This window comes from Azolla caroliniana, unplaced genomic scaffold, assembly GCF_043228905.1.
Source record: "Azolla caroliniana isolate FFs.n. ecotype wild unplaced genomic scaffold, voAzoCaro1.0.p SCAF_11, whole genome shotgun sequence".
In the NCBI taxonomy this organism is placed as follows: Eukaryota; Viridiplantae; Streptophyta; class Polypodiopsida; order Salviniales; family Salviniaceae; genus Azolla; species Azolla caroliniana.
In genome coordinates, this window is record NW_028230446.1 from 14,523,055 (window position 1) to 14,540,664 (window position 17,610).

The window sequence follows — 17,610 nt, forward strand, 5'->3', positions numbered from 1 at the left end:
AACCAAACCAATTAAGCCTAAATCGGGTTAGGAACCTGTTAGCCCAAAACCAGTTTGGCAATGCTCAAGCCAAACTAAACAGAGCTCGAACTAGTTAAGGAAGCACAAGCATGAACCGAGCCAAACCAAACCGCCAAGCTGCCAAATAAATTTTAAATGATTTAATAGGTTGATTTAGGCTCGAGCCAAACCGTTGCCGACTCCTAGTTGGAGAGGGTGTTCCTAACATATCATGGAGCATTAAGACAAGACCATGTTGTAAAAGGTGAGGATCATCTCATTGAGCGCTAAGGCTAACATGGGTTTTGCAAAGGGCATTCCAAACATATCGTGAAGCATACGGGACAAATAAAGTCTAGTTCCTTCACGCACCCAACATATGCATACTGTGGAATATACCTAGGGAATCTCGCGTACGAGGGTGACAAGAATCAAGAAGATCTCATCGAGAACCCTACTTTCGAAAGTGGTGGTTGTGCAAGATATTTGTAAAATATGGCATGGACGATCGAAGAAGCGAGAGAAGTCGAAAGTTTGCTCGGAACTTGATACGATGATGACGGGATGCCCTCTCGAAAATACCCACACATACATACATTCACATAAATACATACAATACATTCACATAAATACATACATACATACATACACACAATCACATACATACATACATACATACATACATACATACATACAATCACATACATACATACATACATACATACAATCACATACAATCACATACAATCACATACAATCACATACAATCACCTACATACATACATACATACATACATACATACATACAATCACATACAATCACATACAATCACCTACATACATACATACATACATATATATATACATATATACATACATACATACATACATACATACATACATACAATCATATACATACATACATACATACATACAATCACATACATACATACATACATACAATCACATACATACATATATACATACATACATACATACATACATACATACATACATACATACATACATACATACATACATACATACATACATACATACATACATACATACATACATACATACATACATACATACAATCATATACATACATACATACATACATATTGCTACTAAGAAAGGGATAATTGTGTGTGTGTGTAGAGAGAGAGAGAGAGAGAGAGAGAGAGAGAGAGAGAAATCTATTACTACTTTAATAGTAAAAGTGTATAAAGAGAGAGAGACAAAAGAGGGGGAGTGTCCATCACTTGTTGTTGAGAGAGAGAGAGAGAGAGAGAGAGAGAGAGAGAGGAAAAGTGGGAGGGAGGGAAGGAGGGAGAAGGAGTGATGCAGAAACAGAGGGGGGGAAGAAGATGAGCTATGGAGTCCAGAGCAGAGGAAACAACGCAAAATAGGCAGTTAATTTATTACAGCTCTAGGATCTTCTTCTTCGCACTTTCTTCTATCTTCTTCTGCATACCAAGAGAGAGAGAGAGAGAGAGAGAGAGAGAGAGAGAGAGAGAGAGAGAGAGAGAGAGAGAGAGAGAGTATGTAGGTTGAGCCAAGTTGAGTTCTAAGCTCTGAATCTCCATCTCCATCTCTCCTTCCCACCCTTTCTTTTTCAGTGGCTCTTTCTTCACTTCCATGACGTGGCCACCATGGCGGCGCGGAGTGAACCACAAGGCATGGCCACTAGTCATGCCATTCTTCCTACTGTCCATGATGTGGCAGACATTGGCAGGGGGCTCGGCCGATCTCGCATCGGACGCTCGGGCCCTACAATCATTCTTGTCCAATCTGAAGCCGTCCAACCGAGTCTCATGGCCCTCTATATCCACCACAAACACCACCGACCCATCGGCTAACCCTTGCACATGGCAAGGCGTGAAATGCACCCCGGGCGACAACCCCCGTGTCCGGACATTGCGCCTCCCGGGCCTCGGCCTCTCGGGCTCCATATTGCCGGGCACCCTCGGCCTCTTGTCCGAGCTCCAAGTGCTCAGCCTCCGTTCCAACAAACTCACCGGCCAATTCCCATCCGACATCTCCGACTCCATCAAGCTCCGAGCCGTTTACTTGCAAAAGAACGGCTTCTCCGGAGAATTGCCGCCTCTCTCGGGCAGCTCGGCCCGGATACTCCACCTCGATCTCTCCTTCAACAACTTCTCGTCTCTGATCCCGGAGAATTATACTCGGTTTGGCCGCCTCACTACCCTCTTCTTGCAAAACAACTCGCTCTCGGGCACATTCCCGACCGCATTCTCCGAATTGGCCACCACTTTAGTTCGCTTCAATGTCTCCTACAACGAGGGCCTCGAGGGATCCGTCCCGGAGGCATTGCAAGAGAAGTTCGGGGCCTCGGCATTCTCCGGGACCCGAGTATGTGGGCCACCTCTATTTCCGCAATGTCCGGCCACTGCCCTGGCCCCGGCCCTGGCGCCTGGCGCTGGTGCACCGGTCCCGAAGAAGAAGAAACCCCGAAGGCTTTCGGAAGGCTACATAATCGCCATTGCGGTTGTCGGCGGGGTGATCGCCATTGCAGCTCTTGTGGCTTGCCTCCTTGTGCTTCTCGCCTGCTTCCGGAGGTCGAAGGCTCAGAGCACGGGAAAACTTGGCGGACAAAAGGGCGGACAAAACACCGAGGTACCGAAAGGAGGTGAGGGAGGGAATGGGAACGGGAATGGGGACTCCGCAAAGGATGACTTCAGTTCGGCCGCCCCCGAGATGGATCAAGCCAACAAGCTGGTCTTCTTTGACGACAACCGATACACGTTCGACTTGGAAGATCTCCTCCGAGCCTCGGCCGAGGTCCTCGGCAAGGGTAGCGTGGGGACGGCCTACAAAGCAGTCCTCGAAGATGGCGCGACCGTGGTCGTGAAAAGGCTCAAGGACGTGTCGCTACCTCGGAAGGATTTCCAACAACATATGGATGTCCTAGGGGCTTTCCGGCACCGGCATTTGCTCCCCTTACGGGCATTCTACTACTCGAAAGACGAGAAGCTCCTCCTCTTTGACTACATGCCCCTTGGAAGCCTCTCTACCGCCCTCCATGGTATGTCTACATTGATTGTTTTTGTCACTTGTTAAGTAGAACTACCCTACCGATGTGACCAAAGCTTACTGGTAAACTAATGATCGGTTCATGTCGAGACAATGTGTCTTGTCATGACCCCCTTATTATATGGATTAGGTTTGTTCACAACCCCAACCCCAACCCCAACTCCATCCCCCACTCCCCCAAAGTCAATGCCATGTGGGGAGGTTGGATCTTTCAATGGGACTACTCAACAACAAATATGGTCATATGAGATAACAGATCAACAAGAAAGAGTAGTTGTATAGCAATGAATGTTGCAATAGCACAATAGTGACACATTCATTCCTTGGGTCTAGGGCCACACCATATAGCCTCCATACTACGACTAGGTCGTAGCCGTCTCGGGTGCATTTGGTGAAATGTTGTCTAATAACTCATGCGCCTAATTTTAATAGACTAGTTTTAGTTTTAGGCTTAGTAAAATACTACTAACAAGTTTGCATGCTCTTCGAAATTAACGAAACCAATATGTTGTGTGTTTTTTAGGGAACAAAGGTGCGAACCGATCCTTACTGGATTGGGATGCCCGAGTTAAAATAGCAGCGGGGGTTGCGAAGGGAATTGCGTTCTTGCACGAGAAGGGTGGGAGCAAGTTCACACATGGGAACATCAAATCGTCGAACGTGCTCTTATCGAACGGCCACAACGCGACGGCTACTTCGGATTACAGCCTTGCCCCGATCTTCGGCTCTAGCCCAACTGCGTCTAGGATTGTCGGGTACCGTGCCCCCGAGGTCCTCCAAATGCGGAAGATCACGCAAAAGTCAGATGTGTATAGCTATGGGGTATTGCTCTTAGAGCTCCTCACTGGCAAGTCACCTACAAACACTGCGACCGGAGAAGGCATGGACTTACCGACTTGGGTCCAGTCAGTGGTTCGGGAGGAGTGGACCTCAGAAGTGTTCGATGTGGAGCTCATGCGGTACGAAAACATCGAGGAAGAGTTGGTTGAGATCTTGCAGATCGCGATGGCTTGTGTCGCTGCATCGCCAGATCAACGGCCCACGATGGCCCAAGTCGTGAAGATGATCGAGGAGGTCAAGCCATTTGAGATGTCCGATGATGATGTGACCCGAAAGTCGTCATCAGACAAGTCCAAAGATTCAAATGGGACTCCCCCTAGGGTGACCCCAATGGAGTCTTTGACTACTCCACCCGGGTCCCATTGACATGACCTCACATAGCCTCTCTTGAACGTAGATTCCAAAACATCCTCCTTGACTCTAGATTCTAATTTATGATTCCTTGACTAGGTCTAGATTCTAATGTTCATCTCAAAACCCTTTGTTTTTCTTCTTTTTTGTTGAGAAATTGTCTCCTAAGAATTGGGCTATAAAAATGAAGGGGGAAAAAAATTCACTTGTTTTTAAAATATTCAATTGAAAAACAAAGAGCTCTCAACTTTTTCTTTATTGAGGAAGCCCGATATCATTTGATCATTTTTGAGCAAACAGGTTTTATTTTGCCAAATTGACCAACTATTCAAAATCTTAGCAACTAATTGGGAATGTAAAAATCTGTCATTAATTAGGCAACATTAAAGGGGGCCCAATCAATAAATAAATGCTTCATTTATTGCAAATCAAGGGAGAGATTTGGGATGTGATCCAAGTCAATGGAGTCCATACATTCTAGTAATTACAACACATAAATGAGAAACCATTAATACCTAAGCTCTTGTTCCCAACATTTTATGGTCCATTAATTTGAAGCTAGGGTTTGTGCACACAAGCACATGTACCTACACATCTCTCTACAAAACAAATAAAGTGAGCTTCAATTGTAGTTGTCTACAGAAGATGATGCCGATGTGTCAACTCTTGCAATCTAAAACCCATGGGTGGTGCTTGCACTCTTTAAAGGATTATTAAGTGAAGGCCATAAGTTCACGTGTTCTCTCCTTTGCTCTTCAAAGAGGTGGTGGGGAGATAGATAGATTCTATTGCCGTTTTCCGAGGTCAAATATGACCTATGAGACCAAAAATATTACATTTGAAGTAATCCATGTGAAAGAGACATAGAGAGAGAGAGAGATCACTAGTTTGATATACATCAATGTTCTGTATTTTAAGAGAAGTGAATGGAAGTCAACATTTGAGGTCATGTTTTTGTATTGATAATCAAATAGCTTATGTGCAAGGTCAATACCTACTTATACCATATCATCATGCATTACACCTACACAAAGTGTTAGTAAGTAGGTGCCATTTGGAACCAAGTCGACTGGACAATGGACATTAAAATTAAACAATCTAAAAACTGGTGGGATTGTGTATAGGCAAAGCCTATCGCATAACCTTGAATTTTTCTTTGTTCTCCAAATGAGGGTTAAGTTATTTTTCAATATGGGAGTGGCTTATATGACCATAGGACTTTTTGAGTCTCATTTTAAGGTTACGGTTTTAGTCAATTAGGAGAGTATTCTTGAGGACATCATACAGATATGATAGGTACACATAAAAGCACTAATTTAAAATCCACCATAACCCATAGAAAAAGGGTTATCCATACTTGAGACCTTTTAGGTTTTACACAAGTAGGTCCCATTTGTTCAAGTATTAATGGTTCAATGTGCTCTTCAAGGGTCATACACCATAGAAAGCTAAGAAAAGCATGACTAGCTTTCTTAGATACATTTATCAAGAGAAAGATGTCTCTTTATCATGTAAGTAAAATAGCGAGCCATATATATCTGAAACTAAAGCAAATTTATAAAGAGCCTTGATTAATATGGTTCTCCCCTAGTAAGTGTACTCTTAGAGTACTCGTCGATGGAGGTATGGAATTAAATATAGCATAGCATATCAAAAGAACCGAATGAAATACAAATGATCCAAATCTATGGTGAATTTCAGTTACTTGAATGAATTTATTATCGAAGGTTCTTAAAGATGAAAGATTGGAAAAGCAAATTGAACTTTATGGCACAACAAGAAAAAGAAGTATACCAATATCTCACTAGAATCATTAATTTGATTTGATCTGGAAACTATGTTGTTGGATTGCGAGAAACATTACCTACAATGATGAGGCCATAGCTTATTATATGGAAGGGTAGTGTCAACAAAAAGAACATTTCAATTTCACCAAAGCACATTCAGCTATAAACTTACTGGAAGAGTAAATTACAAGTAAATTATGTATGGTCCATAGTCAAAAAATCAAGGAGATTAGTAATAGGTTACCATTTTGTTAACTTCATTGATCAAAGTTTCAATGCCTACACCCTTGGACATATATCATCAACCTATTCTACAAAGAAGTACTTCATCATTTGATTTATCTTCTCAAATGGAGAGAATACTTTTGGTAACATATGTTAGAAGGCAACGATTTACAAGGAGGAAGGATGTTACTTACACTAAATAATGTTGTGTAGATAAATGAGAAGTTTTTGGAGTGAGGATTGATATTGTGGCTTGTAGAGCTCAAAGAGTAATGGCTAAGTACAAAGTACCTATAGGATTGAAGATAGGCACATGGATAAAGTGTGATTTTTGTAGATCATTACAAATGTGGGAGAACTTATACGTGTGAACAAACAAGGTAAGATCAACATATATGATAACGGTTATATAAAAGACACATACAACATGTTCCCCCCCCATAAAAAGTGAGGATATAGAGCATTCACTTTAGACACTTGCATGAAAAATTACCTCGCAACAAACACTGTGCAAATTACCTTAGCAAGATACCCAATCTCCAAAAAACTGACTAGATGATTGGGTGTAGTTGTCAGATTGTAGATCTAATGGATGATGCATGTCTTTTGATTGAGTCTATTACCTAGTCTCTTGCCTTACCACCTTTATAAAATGTGAGTTCTAAACCAATAATGTAACCTACTAGGTAGTCACCAAGGAGCGTATTATTTATTTATTTTATTAAAATATCCTAAGATATGTGGGTATGCCTCTTCCCCTATACTACAAGTTAAAAAAACTTTGATTAGTTTTATGAGGTTGAAATCACAATTGTGGTATCATAGTTAGGTGGAAAGCAATAATTTCAACAATGTTTTTGTAGTGAATTAATCATTTTTCATTATGGACCATGGTATATATATGTATTTGTTCCATTCAATAATGTTAGAAGATGGTTTACAACTAGTGATCAACCCCAATACGAAACAATATATAATGATGTGGATTGAAACTTGTACAAACCCAAGACAAGGGAATTGTCCCCTAGGGGTGTGAGAGAGGTTTTTTTAATGTCATCATACAAAAAGGTTATGTATGTACCACCATCAGTAAAAAAAGAAGAGTGAGTCTGGTTTGCCATAAGAGGTTAGTTGGTGGTGGTCACCTTAGAAGTTCAACACTAATGAGAGAGTGAGAGACAAAAGAGAGTTCTATGTATTTGCATTCATTCAATACAAGTAAACAAGTCATGACTTCTATATGCGATACATGAATTATTAATTTTGTGAATAGCTAACTCTTACATGTATGAAGTTTTGTTAGGGCATTTATATCGCCTTTTTGTAGTTTAGTCTAATGGTGGTAATACTTCAAACCTTTTGAGGATTTATATGGTAGGTGAATTGTGAATTGATTTGCAGGAATCGTACAAAGGCACTTTTTCATTTATTGTAGTCTTCTATATGTATAAGTGATGAGCTATAGACTTTGCCTCTCTGTTTGCGGCTAATATCAAAACTTATGTTTGTTAATATTGAGAATATAAATTCCTCCCCTCCTAAAAAACAAAATTTAGGTAGTCTAGTTTAATGATAATCACACCATGATTATTTGTTCTCTCTCTCTCTCTCTCTCTCTCTCTCTCTCTAGGCCTCAAACGTTTCACCCTTCTCTCTTCTAGACTTAATAATTTTCCCAATTCTCTAAAATAAATAAAAAATCGCTCTTTGTATTTGCCAAAAGTTTCATAGCAAATCATGAGGACTACATGTTGATATTGTGCTGGAAAAACTGCACAAATTATGCTACATGTCCTATGTAATGGTAAAGACCATACAACTATGCAAATGATTTAGTTGTTACATTGGCTTATTTGAACAAGGGAATAAAATAAGGTAGAAAGCCTAAAGTGGGAGTCAACTACACAAATTGTAGTCATCCTATCTAATAGTATTGAAGTGTTCCCTTGATCTTGGGAACTAAATATGGTGGTACATTCTAGAAACCAAGTGATGAATTGTACCCATATCATTATTTAGTGATTATGTTAACCAATCTATAGTCAACTTCTTGCAACCATTTTGGATGTTAATGTCAATGCATGAGGGGTTGGCAAGTGGGTTTCTAGCCAAAAAAATTCTTGGAATGACCACTTCGTTACTATCAATGCAATGATGGATCCTCTTATTAGGAAGGGGGAAGCTTTATTGCAACCTTTGTGGAATTTTGCCATGATGAATAGGAAGAATTTATGTGAAAGGATGAATAACATAGGCGTATCTATGTCATTTATGTTGGTTTGAATGAGCCAAACACCCTCTTAATTGTGCTCACATAGAAAGTGGTTTAGGTAATGAATTAGGGTTAACAAACAAATGTCTTGTAGGAAATTAAGAGTGGGTTCTAAGATTAGTTGTCATTGCAAATGATTGAGTTATATATACATGTGCTCATTTAGAGGACCATATGAGTTAGATGTCTTGTTGTACCATTCCCAATCTTTAACACATTTCAATACTTTAATCAAATCCTTTTCTTCTCCATTTCTTTATTTGTTAGTGAACTAGTTGTGCATTCTCAAACTTTTACGCACCATATTGACTAGTATAAGATGCGTAGAGATATTGTGTTAAGGATACAATTAATGATGAACTAATAGACAAGCAAATAAAGAAAAGAAATGGATTAGGAAGAAACTATCACGGACACACTGAGTTCGAATCTTGACAGAAACAAAGATTGACCTTAAACACCATTGGTGTCCCATATCACCAAGTTTGTCTAATTAGATTGTACCTTGGATGCAATCAATCTAACACTTTGATTGCTAGACCCTCGATGCACCATTGGTGTCTCACAAGTCACAACGTCTCGATAGAGAATATTGTCCCATTCTCTCAATCAAGTTCGATACACATTATATAATTGCAGACACCACATGTTGCCACATGTTAGGAGTCGGGACCTTGTGTGAATTGTAAAAGACTTCTTTCAACAAAAATTGCACATATATGATAAAATTAGAAGTATATTTGTGGACTACATTTGGTATAGATGAGTGCGAGATTCTATCATATGGAAGTTGTGGCACATGCTCTTTACGGAATTTAGTTTCTTGATCTTGCAAATGATGCAATTTGACAAGCTGGTACATGACATGTGTGGATTGATTGAAGTGTTTCAGAACTGTGAGTCTCTTATGATGGGCAAGCAACATTTGAAGTCTTTACCTTACGAGGCCAATAAGTGTCCTCTAGAGTTGATCACATCAAACTAAAAGATGACAACAACAATGATGGGTAAATCGAGCCACTTCTTCCTAAAATTGCATATGATTTCAATATGATAAATGTGGGTATATTTTTTGAAAGAAATGGTTGAGGCTCTTAGGAGGTTTATAAAATGGCATTGGATGATGAGAAGCATTTAGACCTTAAAGGTGAAATAACTTTGAATTGATTGAGGAGAATTTCATTGGAATTATAAGTTTAAGGAGTACGGCTCATTTAAATTATATGTTACTTGAAGGACATGGTTAGATTTCACTTAAAGTTTGGCTATGAGATAAAGTTGGCTTAGATACTACAATTATAACTAGTCTAGACATTTGGATTTCCATAAGGTTTGAAATATTTTTGATAACATATGGGAAAAACCTTTTTTTGGTTGACATACATGTGCTTGGGGTGTTGTTGAGTCATATTTAAACACCTTTGGCCAAACCTTCACTCTTTTATGTACATATCCAAAAGAGACATTGCATTATCTAGTTTTATAATACTTTTTAAAGTGTTTGTGATAACCATTGTTGTATGCGCAAGTTTTTTCTTTATTTTTCACATGCCCACCAATGTACAACCCTTGTATCCACACACAACAACATGCCTTTAAGATTCCACAAAAGTATCTTCCTAGTGAATGGCTTCAAACATTAGGGTAGAAATCAAGGGCATCTTAATTTATCATAAGTTGTTGGATGCATGATGTATTATTCAAGTGACATGATCACATGAAAAAGTAGAGTCGTTACATGTATTTGCTTGAATATGTGGCATAATGGTATACCTTTTTGCTAATACATTTCATGTTCATATCCTCCTTCATGTTACAAACTCTATAGAGTATGCATACTTTGGTTTTGGAACTCAAGACAAGCGCCTTCATACTATTTGACCTAACAATTATGTATGTACTTGTAACTCCATCCCTTTCTAGACAACATCACAAGTGGTCAATAATCAATGCAACACATGGTGACCCTTTTAAAGTGGGTCTCTTAAAGAACCATACCCACCACAATGGTGTTGTAGCTTGAGCCACAACATTACATTCACTCGCCTTCTATCCATTCAATGTTTTCATTCCCACCTCCCATGCCCTAGTGTTATTCCTTAGTGTCACACATGCAGACAATTATATATACATTAAACCCGGCAAGTGGTTAAGATTCATCTTATCAACTAAAAACCTTACGTACTTTCTTTTCAGTGCTTTGAATTACAAACCAGATTCCCTAGAAATATGTTGATTTCAATTTGATGCTAGGGCATCTTACTCATTGTACTTGTGGATTTTTACCATCAAGTTAATCTAGGTACCCTACACTTTATGCTAAAAAAGTGATATCATACGACGTTACATGTGTATGTATTAAAAACAATAAAAATAAGAAACGAACAAAAGTTGGTTGGAAGTGACATGAGATAAAGAAGAGTACTAGGGCATCAAACACTTGTTGGGATATTAGACATTTTATCAATGGCCTGCCTAAAGGGGAGCAAAAGAGGGATTTGTAATTAGTTTTTTGCTACACGTTAGTGTTCCAATATGCATGTTAGGTTTTTTTAACCGATTAATCCTATGTTCGAGAGACCTTTTGAAGCAATAAATAACCTCTTCTGAAACCTTTTCACACAAGAAAAAATGAAAATCCCAACACCTACCTAATAAGTTCAATGGAATACCCCACGTTATCCTTAAGGTTGTTCTAGGTATTTTGAAAGACCTTTCAACCTCCAACATCTAGACAGTTTGTTAAGTTGAACGTAAGTTACCAAATATGAATGCTAGCCCTAGGAAATCATCAAGACCTCCCCTCATAAATTACATGGTAATATTGGTTCTACCTCATTATATATTATATGTAATATTGGTCCTATGGATAAAACTTGGGCTCTTACATATTGGTCCTATGGGTAACATGCTCTCTACACCTCATATATTCATGTAATATCAGTTCCACCCCTCATATTTCCAAAAACTTCACTTAATGCCCTTGATCAAAAAGTAGATATGTTCCACATGCTTAAAATTCCATTTTGAAACATTTGTTATATCACCACATGATCATGCATTAGGAGGATGTAGCAACCACGATTGTAAACTACATTTAGATCAATGTCAATAACATTGTCTGGCATTATGATTAGTACTAACAATTAGCATCATGATTAAGGTATTTTGCAATTGTAATTAGCATTAATTTCATATAGCTAGTATTTCAATTAATGTAGCATTCAGATTGTTATGACAATGCTTGTAGCTCTAATTAACTCATTAATCATAATGGCAATTCCTACATATTAAAACTAATCACTCCTAAATTACTTTGTTTTTAGCGGCAACAAATTCGAGAATATTCTTGCAATGGCGAAATGACTTTGCAAAATACTAAAAATGTGTTTCCTTAATACTTTTGAAATACAAAGGGTAGGCCCAATATTAGCCATAAGACAGAAGCAATAATATCAATATTTCCCAAATGCGCCATTACTATGTTTGTTCATTCCGCTCAAATCTTTTTTGCTCAACTCCCATGTAATTTGTCTCTCGTCTCTCTTACTACTCTAATCCTTCGTTACATTGTTCCTAACATCCGCCATCATCACAGGTACATAATATTCTTGATGATCTTTTCTTTTTTTCCAAAAAACTATTCTTGATGATCTTTGTCATTGAAGAATCTAAAATGCAAACATTGAGACCTTTCGCATTTACATACCTTTACTATAAGACTAATAAATAAAAAAGAAAACCATCTTACAATTTGCTTTAGGAATTGCTTTGTGCACAAAAAGTGATAAACTCCCATGTCAAATAATGTGTGTTGAAAAACACATTTTACGATTGGAGCCCCATCTTCATGAACCTTCAAAAATCATATAGGTACACACACACACACACACATACACATATATATATATATCGTACAAGCTATAAGAGGGTTTACATGCCCTCATGGTTGAAAACAATGCACGCACGAAGTGAACCTTGTGGCGAGGTTGGGATGAAACAAATATCTGAAGGAGAAGTTGTATGGTTGCCATTCAATACAATGAGATGCATTCTTATTTGGCTTTGATCTGATACAGTCGAGCAATGTCTCCTTTTCGTTCTTGTCATCGAGATATTGACTAAACCACCCAAGAAGGTTACTTGCTGATATTGATGCTTCTCGTATGTACCACTCTACGATCTTGGGTAGGAGGACCTTATCATTTCGGAATCCGATACTCGCTTGTAAGAACTCTTGCTTTGCGGCATCAAGTTCTTTGTGCACATCCTTTGCCGTGTACACTCTTATCTAGCAACCCAAAAACCTCACAATTACATTGTTTCATGAGATAACAAGAAAATAGCAAATATGTTCGTCACATTGAGTCCAATGTTGTCAGCCTATTAGACAGATAACGCTATACAAGAACTATGCTTTGCTAATAAAAGTACCAAAATTTACCACCATTTAATTATCAAGCATACCGCGGGATCCGATCGACCACCGCAACATAATGCGAAGCATACACGAGGCTCCTCATTCTCGATGGCATACGACCGCCTTCCATCACCAGATTTAAACTTGGGCCCCGTCGAGAACAAGTTCTGCAGCCACCAAGTTCGCGAAAACAAATTTAATGATAAACTTTGGGCCATTCAACCCAAGCTAATTATGTTCTAGTCACCAATTTCTCATGTGTATAGCTAATCATTTTACCAAGATTGTTACATATACATAGTGTTTAAGGAGTTTTGATAAGGCAAAAGGATGGCTAAGGATACAATCTAGATAGTGTTGATACATATACATATACATAGTGTTTAAGGAGTGTTGATAAGGCAAAAGGATGGCTAAGGATACAATCTAGATAGCTATGGTCTCGGCAATATCTTATGTAAGCTATATTACTGCCTCTTTTGGTTCTCGCACCTCCATCGGAAGTCCACAACATGAACCAATGGGTACAATCACTAGCCTTTAAGCTTTACAAATCAATGATTCAATATTTTGTCCTTATTCGGATCCTTTTTATGTGAATGTCGACATCATAAATGACATACCTCCCAATATAATGCGTTTACCTTCATCGGACGATGTGGCCGACATCCCAAAATAGACATTTCAATAGAATAAGCATTTACAGATCGACCCCCAATTTTATAAGCAGCCTGTATGGCAAAATATGTATTAGGATGGTGCATCACAAAGCTGCAAAAATATGTATTAGGATGGTGCAAAAATAATGCTCATCAAACAAACGGTGCATCACAAAGTTGCAAAAATAATTCTCATCAAACAAATTCATTGGCATAATAACTCATCCATAATGTGAAGTTTTCTTTTGTATATACAAATGAAGGCTTTTGACATAGAAACATGGTATCAAATTCCAAAGCAGAAAGAGAGAACAAAAGCTCTGGTTTCTTACACGTTGAAGAAGAGTCGTCCGTTTTACGTTGTTTTGAGGTATTCCATATGCTAGATATGCCTGAGAAGAATAAATTAATAAAAAACTTATCTTGAGGGTTGCATGATAAATTACAATACTTGCCATATACTTAATAGGTTTTACAACTAGAACTCATAATTTTGCATTACATGCATCAAAAGGGCGTTATAGATGTTGATCCAAAACGCCAGCTTTTCATCATGCTTGAGATGACTGGGATCCACCTTTTCCAGCTGCTCAACCATTGACCTGGAATGTTTTGCAAAATTTCTTTTTGTTCTCACTTTTGCCTTGTTATACATCGTATTTATCTATACAATGAGTTTCTTGATTCAATAACATCATTCGTCAAATCACCTGAAACCACGGAGCATATGTGCCACATAGCTTATTCTCTCCTTATCCACAGAGATCCATGGAACTTCTACCATGTGTCTATAAGTCCCTGATACTCCACTTTTACCTTTTACTTGAAAGGGGTCGACCAATGATGCGTCATACGAATATTCTCCTTTCTTGTGTCCAGGTGACCATCCATCACTAAGAATGCCGAGTATCGAAGACAAGGTTGTTGATGAGGATCTAGTGGACGATGGGGACTCTGGTGCTCCAAGATGTTCCAATGGGGGGTCCGAAAGTGTGCAATAGATAGTCACCATGCACCGAATCAACTCTTCTGACAGCTTGTTCGGTGTTTGATATAAATAGTCTCTCAATGGACGGGGCTCTTTCTCATTAAGGGAGTTTGTGTTCTTCATAGTGAAGGTCTGCAAGAAGAATCACATTTCGTAATTTTTCTTTTCTTTTCAGAGGGTTTACAATACAATTTTGATTTCTATTAACTCAATAACTACTGACGGCCAAAGATAATAGAAGAACTTAACCTGACCTATGGCTCTTCAGACAAGGACCCTGAACCCCAATCAGAACAAATTTTCCAGCTCTAATCAATTGCAATAAAATTCATTTGCATGAGAAGATACGTTTACCCTTATGGAAATCCTTCTATGAAGAAGAGAAGGTTCAATCTCCAGCCTATTTATTTGTGTAAGAGTTAATGCATATGCTCAGAACATGACTTAACACTACCTTGGAGTGCATCTGATTCCGGGTGCTAGAAAGCTCGACCATACTCACTGCTTCGCTGACTTTAATTCCATAACCTAATTTTTCTTGGATGATGAAAGAAGAAGCTTCAAGAGCATCAGCTTCAGGTACATTGCCTCGATATCCTTGTATTGGTTTTTGCTCACTACTTGATTTTCTCGTCTTGCTCAGGTCCATCTGAGATTTGCAATATTGCTTATGATGAGCCTCATCATACGTTATGATTTGACTCTGACATTCATTAGTTTCCCGACCATTAAAGACCGAAGAGACCAAGGAGCACGAGAAGAAGCGAGTGAAAAACTGCCTGTAAAGGGCAAGAAGTTGGTGCTCGAGATCACCCACCTCTTCCTCGAGGGCATTTATCTCGTTTAAAAGCTCTTTGGTCTAAACAAAAGACAATCAAGTCCAGGAATAGGTTTAATAAATCTTGCCTTGTTTTAGTGAGTTATTAATCCAGCAGTGGACTTGATTATAAGAGTTACTTTGTTTCTTCACCTGAGGCATAAGGTGCTGACATCCAGTGGAAATAGATGGTGTACACCGGCCCACCACAGCTGTTTCAAGAGTATGCCTCGTAGCTACTTCACTCTCAAGCTGACTTTGAAGCTCTGAAACCTAAGTGCAAGCATATACATATGTGCAGTGCCATTAACATCTTGATGGCCCACATGACATTATATGTAAAGCACCAATTTTATGCTGGTAAGTGTACAGTATAATCATTCACATTGATGTAGTCCCTTAGATTTAACTGAGTCCAGTAATGTACGATTGTATGTATGATCATAACAAACCCTACAGCATAAACCCACAAAACTTTGCATACATTTTTATTGTTAAGAGAAACCCTCAATATGCTCACTTAACTTTTGTTGTCTAGAGTGCCCCACCCGATACGATACAAAAAAATTGCCTATATTTTGTCCTAGGTAAACCCTTAAAAAACATTTCACTTACAATTTTCGCTCTAGAGAAACACACACAAGAAGATATTTGCTCACATTTTGTTCTAGAGAAGCTCTCCGATCTCGTAAACGGCAATGGGGCCTCTCTATATGCCCCTCATTTTGCAACGAGGATAGCTGAAAGGAAATATGGCATCATCAGTGTATGTCAAAAGGGGTTTAAGTTCAGGAAAACTTTCATTTTTTCATGATATCCACACTAACCTTCATATGTCGGAAGCCTAGGTTGGATGATAAACCCCCCTCCTCAGGAGCACTATTGAAAAACACAGAGAAAAGTGCAATCTACTATAACATCATTTACCATTGCAAAGTATTAAGGAAAGGGTGACTTAATAAGAGAATATGATATATTACAATGACATAATTACAATTGGAAAAAGACCATGCTACTTCGAATACAGAAGCGTTTTAACATAGAAAAGGGCAGTCATTATATAATACCACTTGCCATTGCAAACGAAGACAATGGCCTTCATTCTAATATAACATCATTTTCCATTGCTGGAAAAAAGTGCTTGACAGTCTATTATAACACCATTTTCAATAGCAAAACACAGAAAAAATCAAGTGTTTCTCAGCATAGAGACTAACAATTCCTATAGGAAGATAGACAATAGAAAAAGACGAAGAAAACGTGAAAGAAAATGATCAAACAATGCCTGCTAATTACTCGAGCCAAACACAAACATTATACTGAAAATGATTACACGTAGGAAAGGGCAAACTATGATACAATTTCCATCGCAAAGACCCAAAACCAGAAGAAAAAAGTGAAAGCTAACGGAAAACAATGAATCCGACGATGGGCACTAATATAGCTCATGTTTACTTCATAAATCGAAAAGGGCAGACTAGGGTACAAATTCCATTGCAAAAATTCAAAACGGAACAGAAGTGAAAGTAAAAAGAGAAACTGAACCAAACCATGGTTACTAATACTGCAAATCAAACATCATCCATCCTATGAGACAGTCTCCATCGCCAAAACAAAGAGATGAATGAATCAATCAAGAGAGGCTTAAAGAAAATTAGCGTTCTTTGTTTTTTCCTTTCTTTTTTACTTTTGCATAAAGAAAATATGAAAAGATTAAATTTTTAAAAAAAAAACTAAATCAACAATTCTACCTTTTGGATCTAGAATGCTTTGCAGGAAGTGGTTGTGGGTGTCCATAAAGCATCCTTTAAAACCATACAATGAGAGAGATGATGATAATGATGATGATGATGATGATGAAGAGGAGGAAACAGGGGAGGGAAACAGAGTAGAAGAAGAAGAAGAAGATGATGATGAAGATGAAAGCCCCAAGCAACAGGGGATTGAAGAAGCAAAGAAGATAAGTTGGGCTTCTTCTCTGAGAGGAGGAGGAGGAGGGCCAGAGAAGGAGTAGAGATGGAGAGAGAGAGATTGTTTGCTTTCAAGCATTAAATGGTGATGGAAAGGAGAGCTACTGTATGTATGTATGTATGTATGTATGTATGTATGTATCTAACCAGGTTTTCTATGGAAGTGGCAAAACAGAGAGGATCAAAAGAGCTACTATAGAGCTAGAGAGAGAGAGAGAGAGAGA

At 38.5% G+C, this 17,610-nt stretch overlaps 2 protein-coding genes across 4 annotated transcripts; one reads left to right on the forward strand and one right to left on the reverse strand.

Moving 5' to 3' along the window:
- The first annotated feature begins 1,549 nt into the window (after window positions 1-1,549).
- LOC147857902 (putative inactive receptor kinase At2g26730) lies at window positions 1,550-4,506 on the forward strand. Its single transcript, XM_087326996.1, has 2 exons — window positions 1,550-3,049; window positions 3,581-4,506. The coding sequence occupies exons 1-2, from the start codon at window positions 1,642-1,644 to the stop codon at window positions 4,261-4,263; spliced, it is 2,091 nt and encodes a 696-aa protein (XP_087183122.1). The 5' UTR covers window positions 1,550-1,641; the 3' UTR covers window positions 4,264-4,506.
- A 7,752-nt stretch (window positions 4,507-12,258) lies between these two features.
- LOC147857903 (uncharacterized) lies at window positions 12,259-17,332 on the reverse strand. 3 transcript variants are annotated; one of them, XM_087327434.1, is made up of 12 exons: window positions 17,168-17,332; window positions 16,244-16,295; window positions 16,076-16,156; window positions 15,570-15,689; window positions 15,416-15,458; window positions 15,054-15,319; window positions 14,322-14,731; window positions 14,114-14,213; window positions 13,944-14,003; window positions 13,597-13,683; window positions 13,000-13,119; window positions 12,259-12,823 (listed from the first exon to the last, which is right to left on the reverse strand). In XM_087327434.1, the coding sequence occupies exons 1-12, from the start codon at window positions 17,218-17,220 to the stop codon at window positions 12,476-12,478; spliced, it is 1,740 nt and encodes a 579-aa protein (XP_087183560.1). In that variant the 5' UTR covers window positions 17,221-17,332; the 3' UTR covers window positions 12,259-12,475. The 3 variants fall into 3 exon arrangements, with proteins under 3 accessions (XP_087183560.1, XP_087183559.1, XP_087183561.1); XM_087327433.1 differs by having other exon boundaries at window positions 15,054-15,458; window positions 17,168-17,331; XM_087327435.1 differs by lacking the exons at window positions 16,244-16,295; window positions 17,168-17,332 and having other exon boundaries at window positions 15,054-15,458; window positions 15,570-15,682; window positions 16,076-16,162.
- Between the last annotated feature and the right edge of the window lie 278 nt (window positions 17,333-17,610).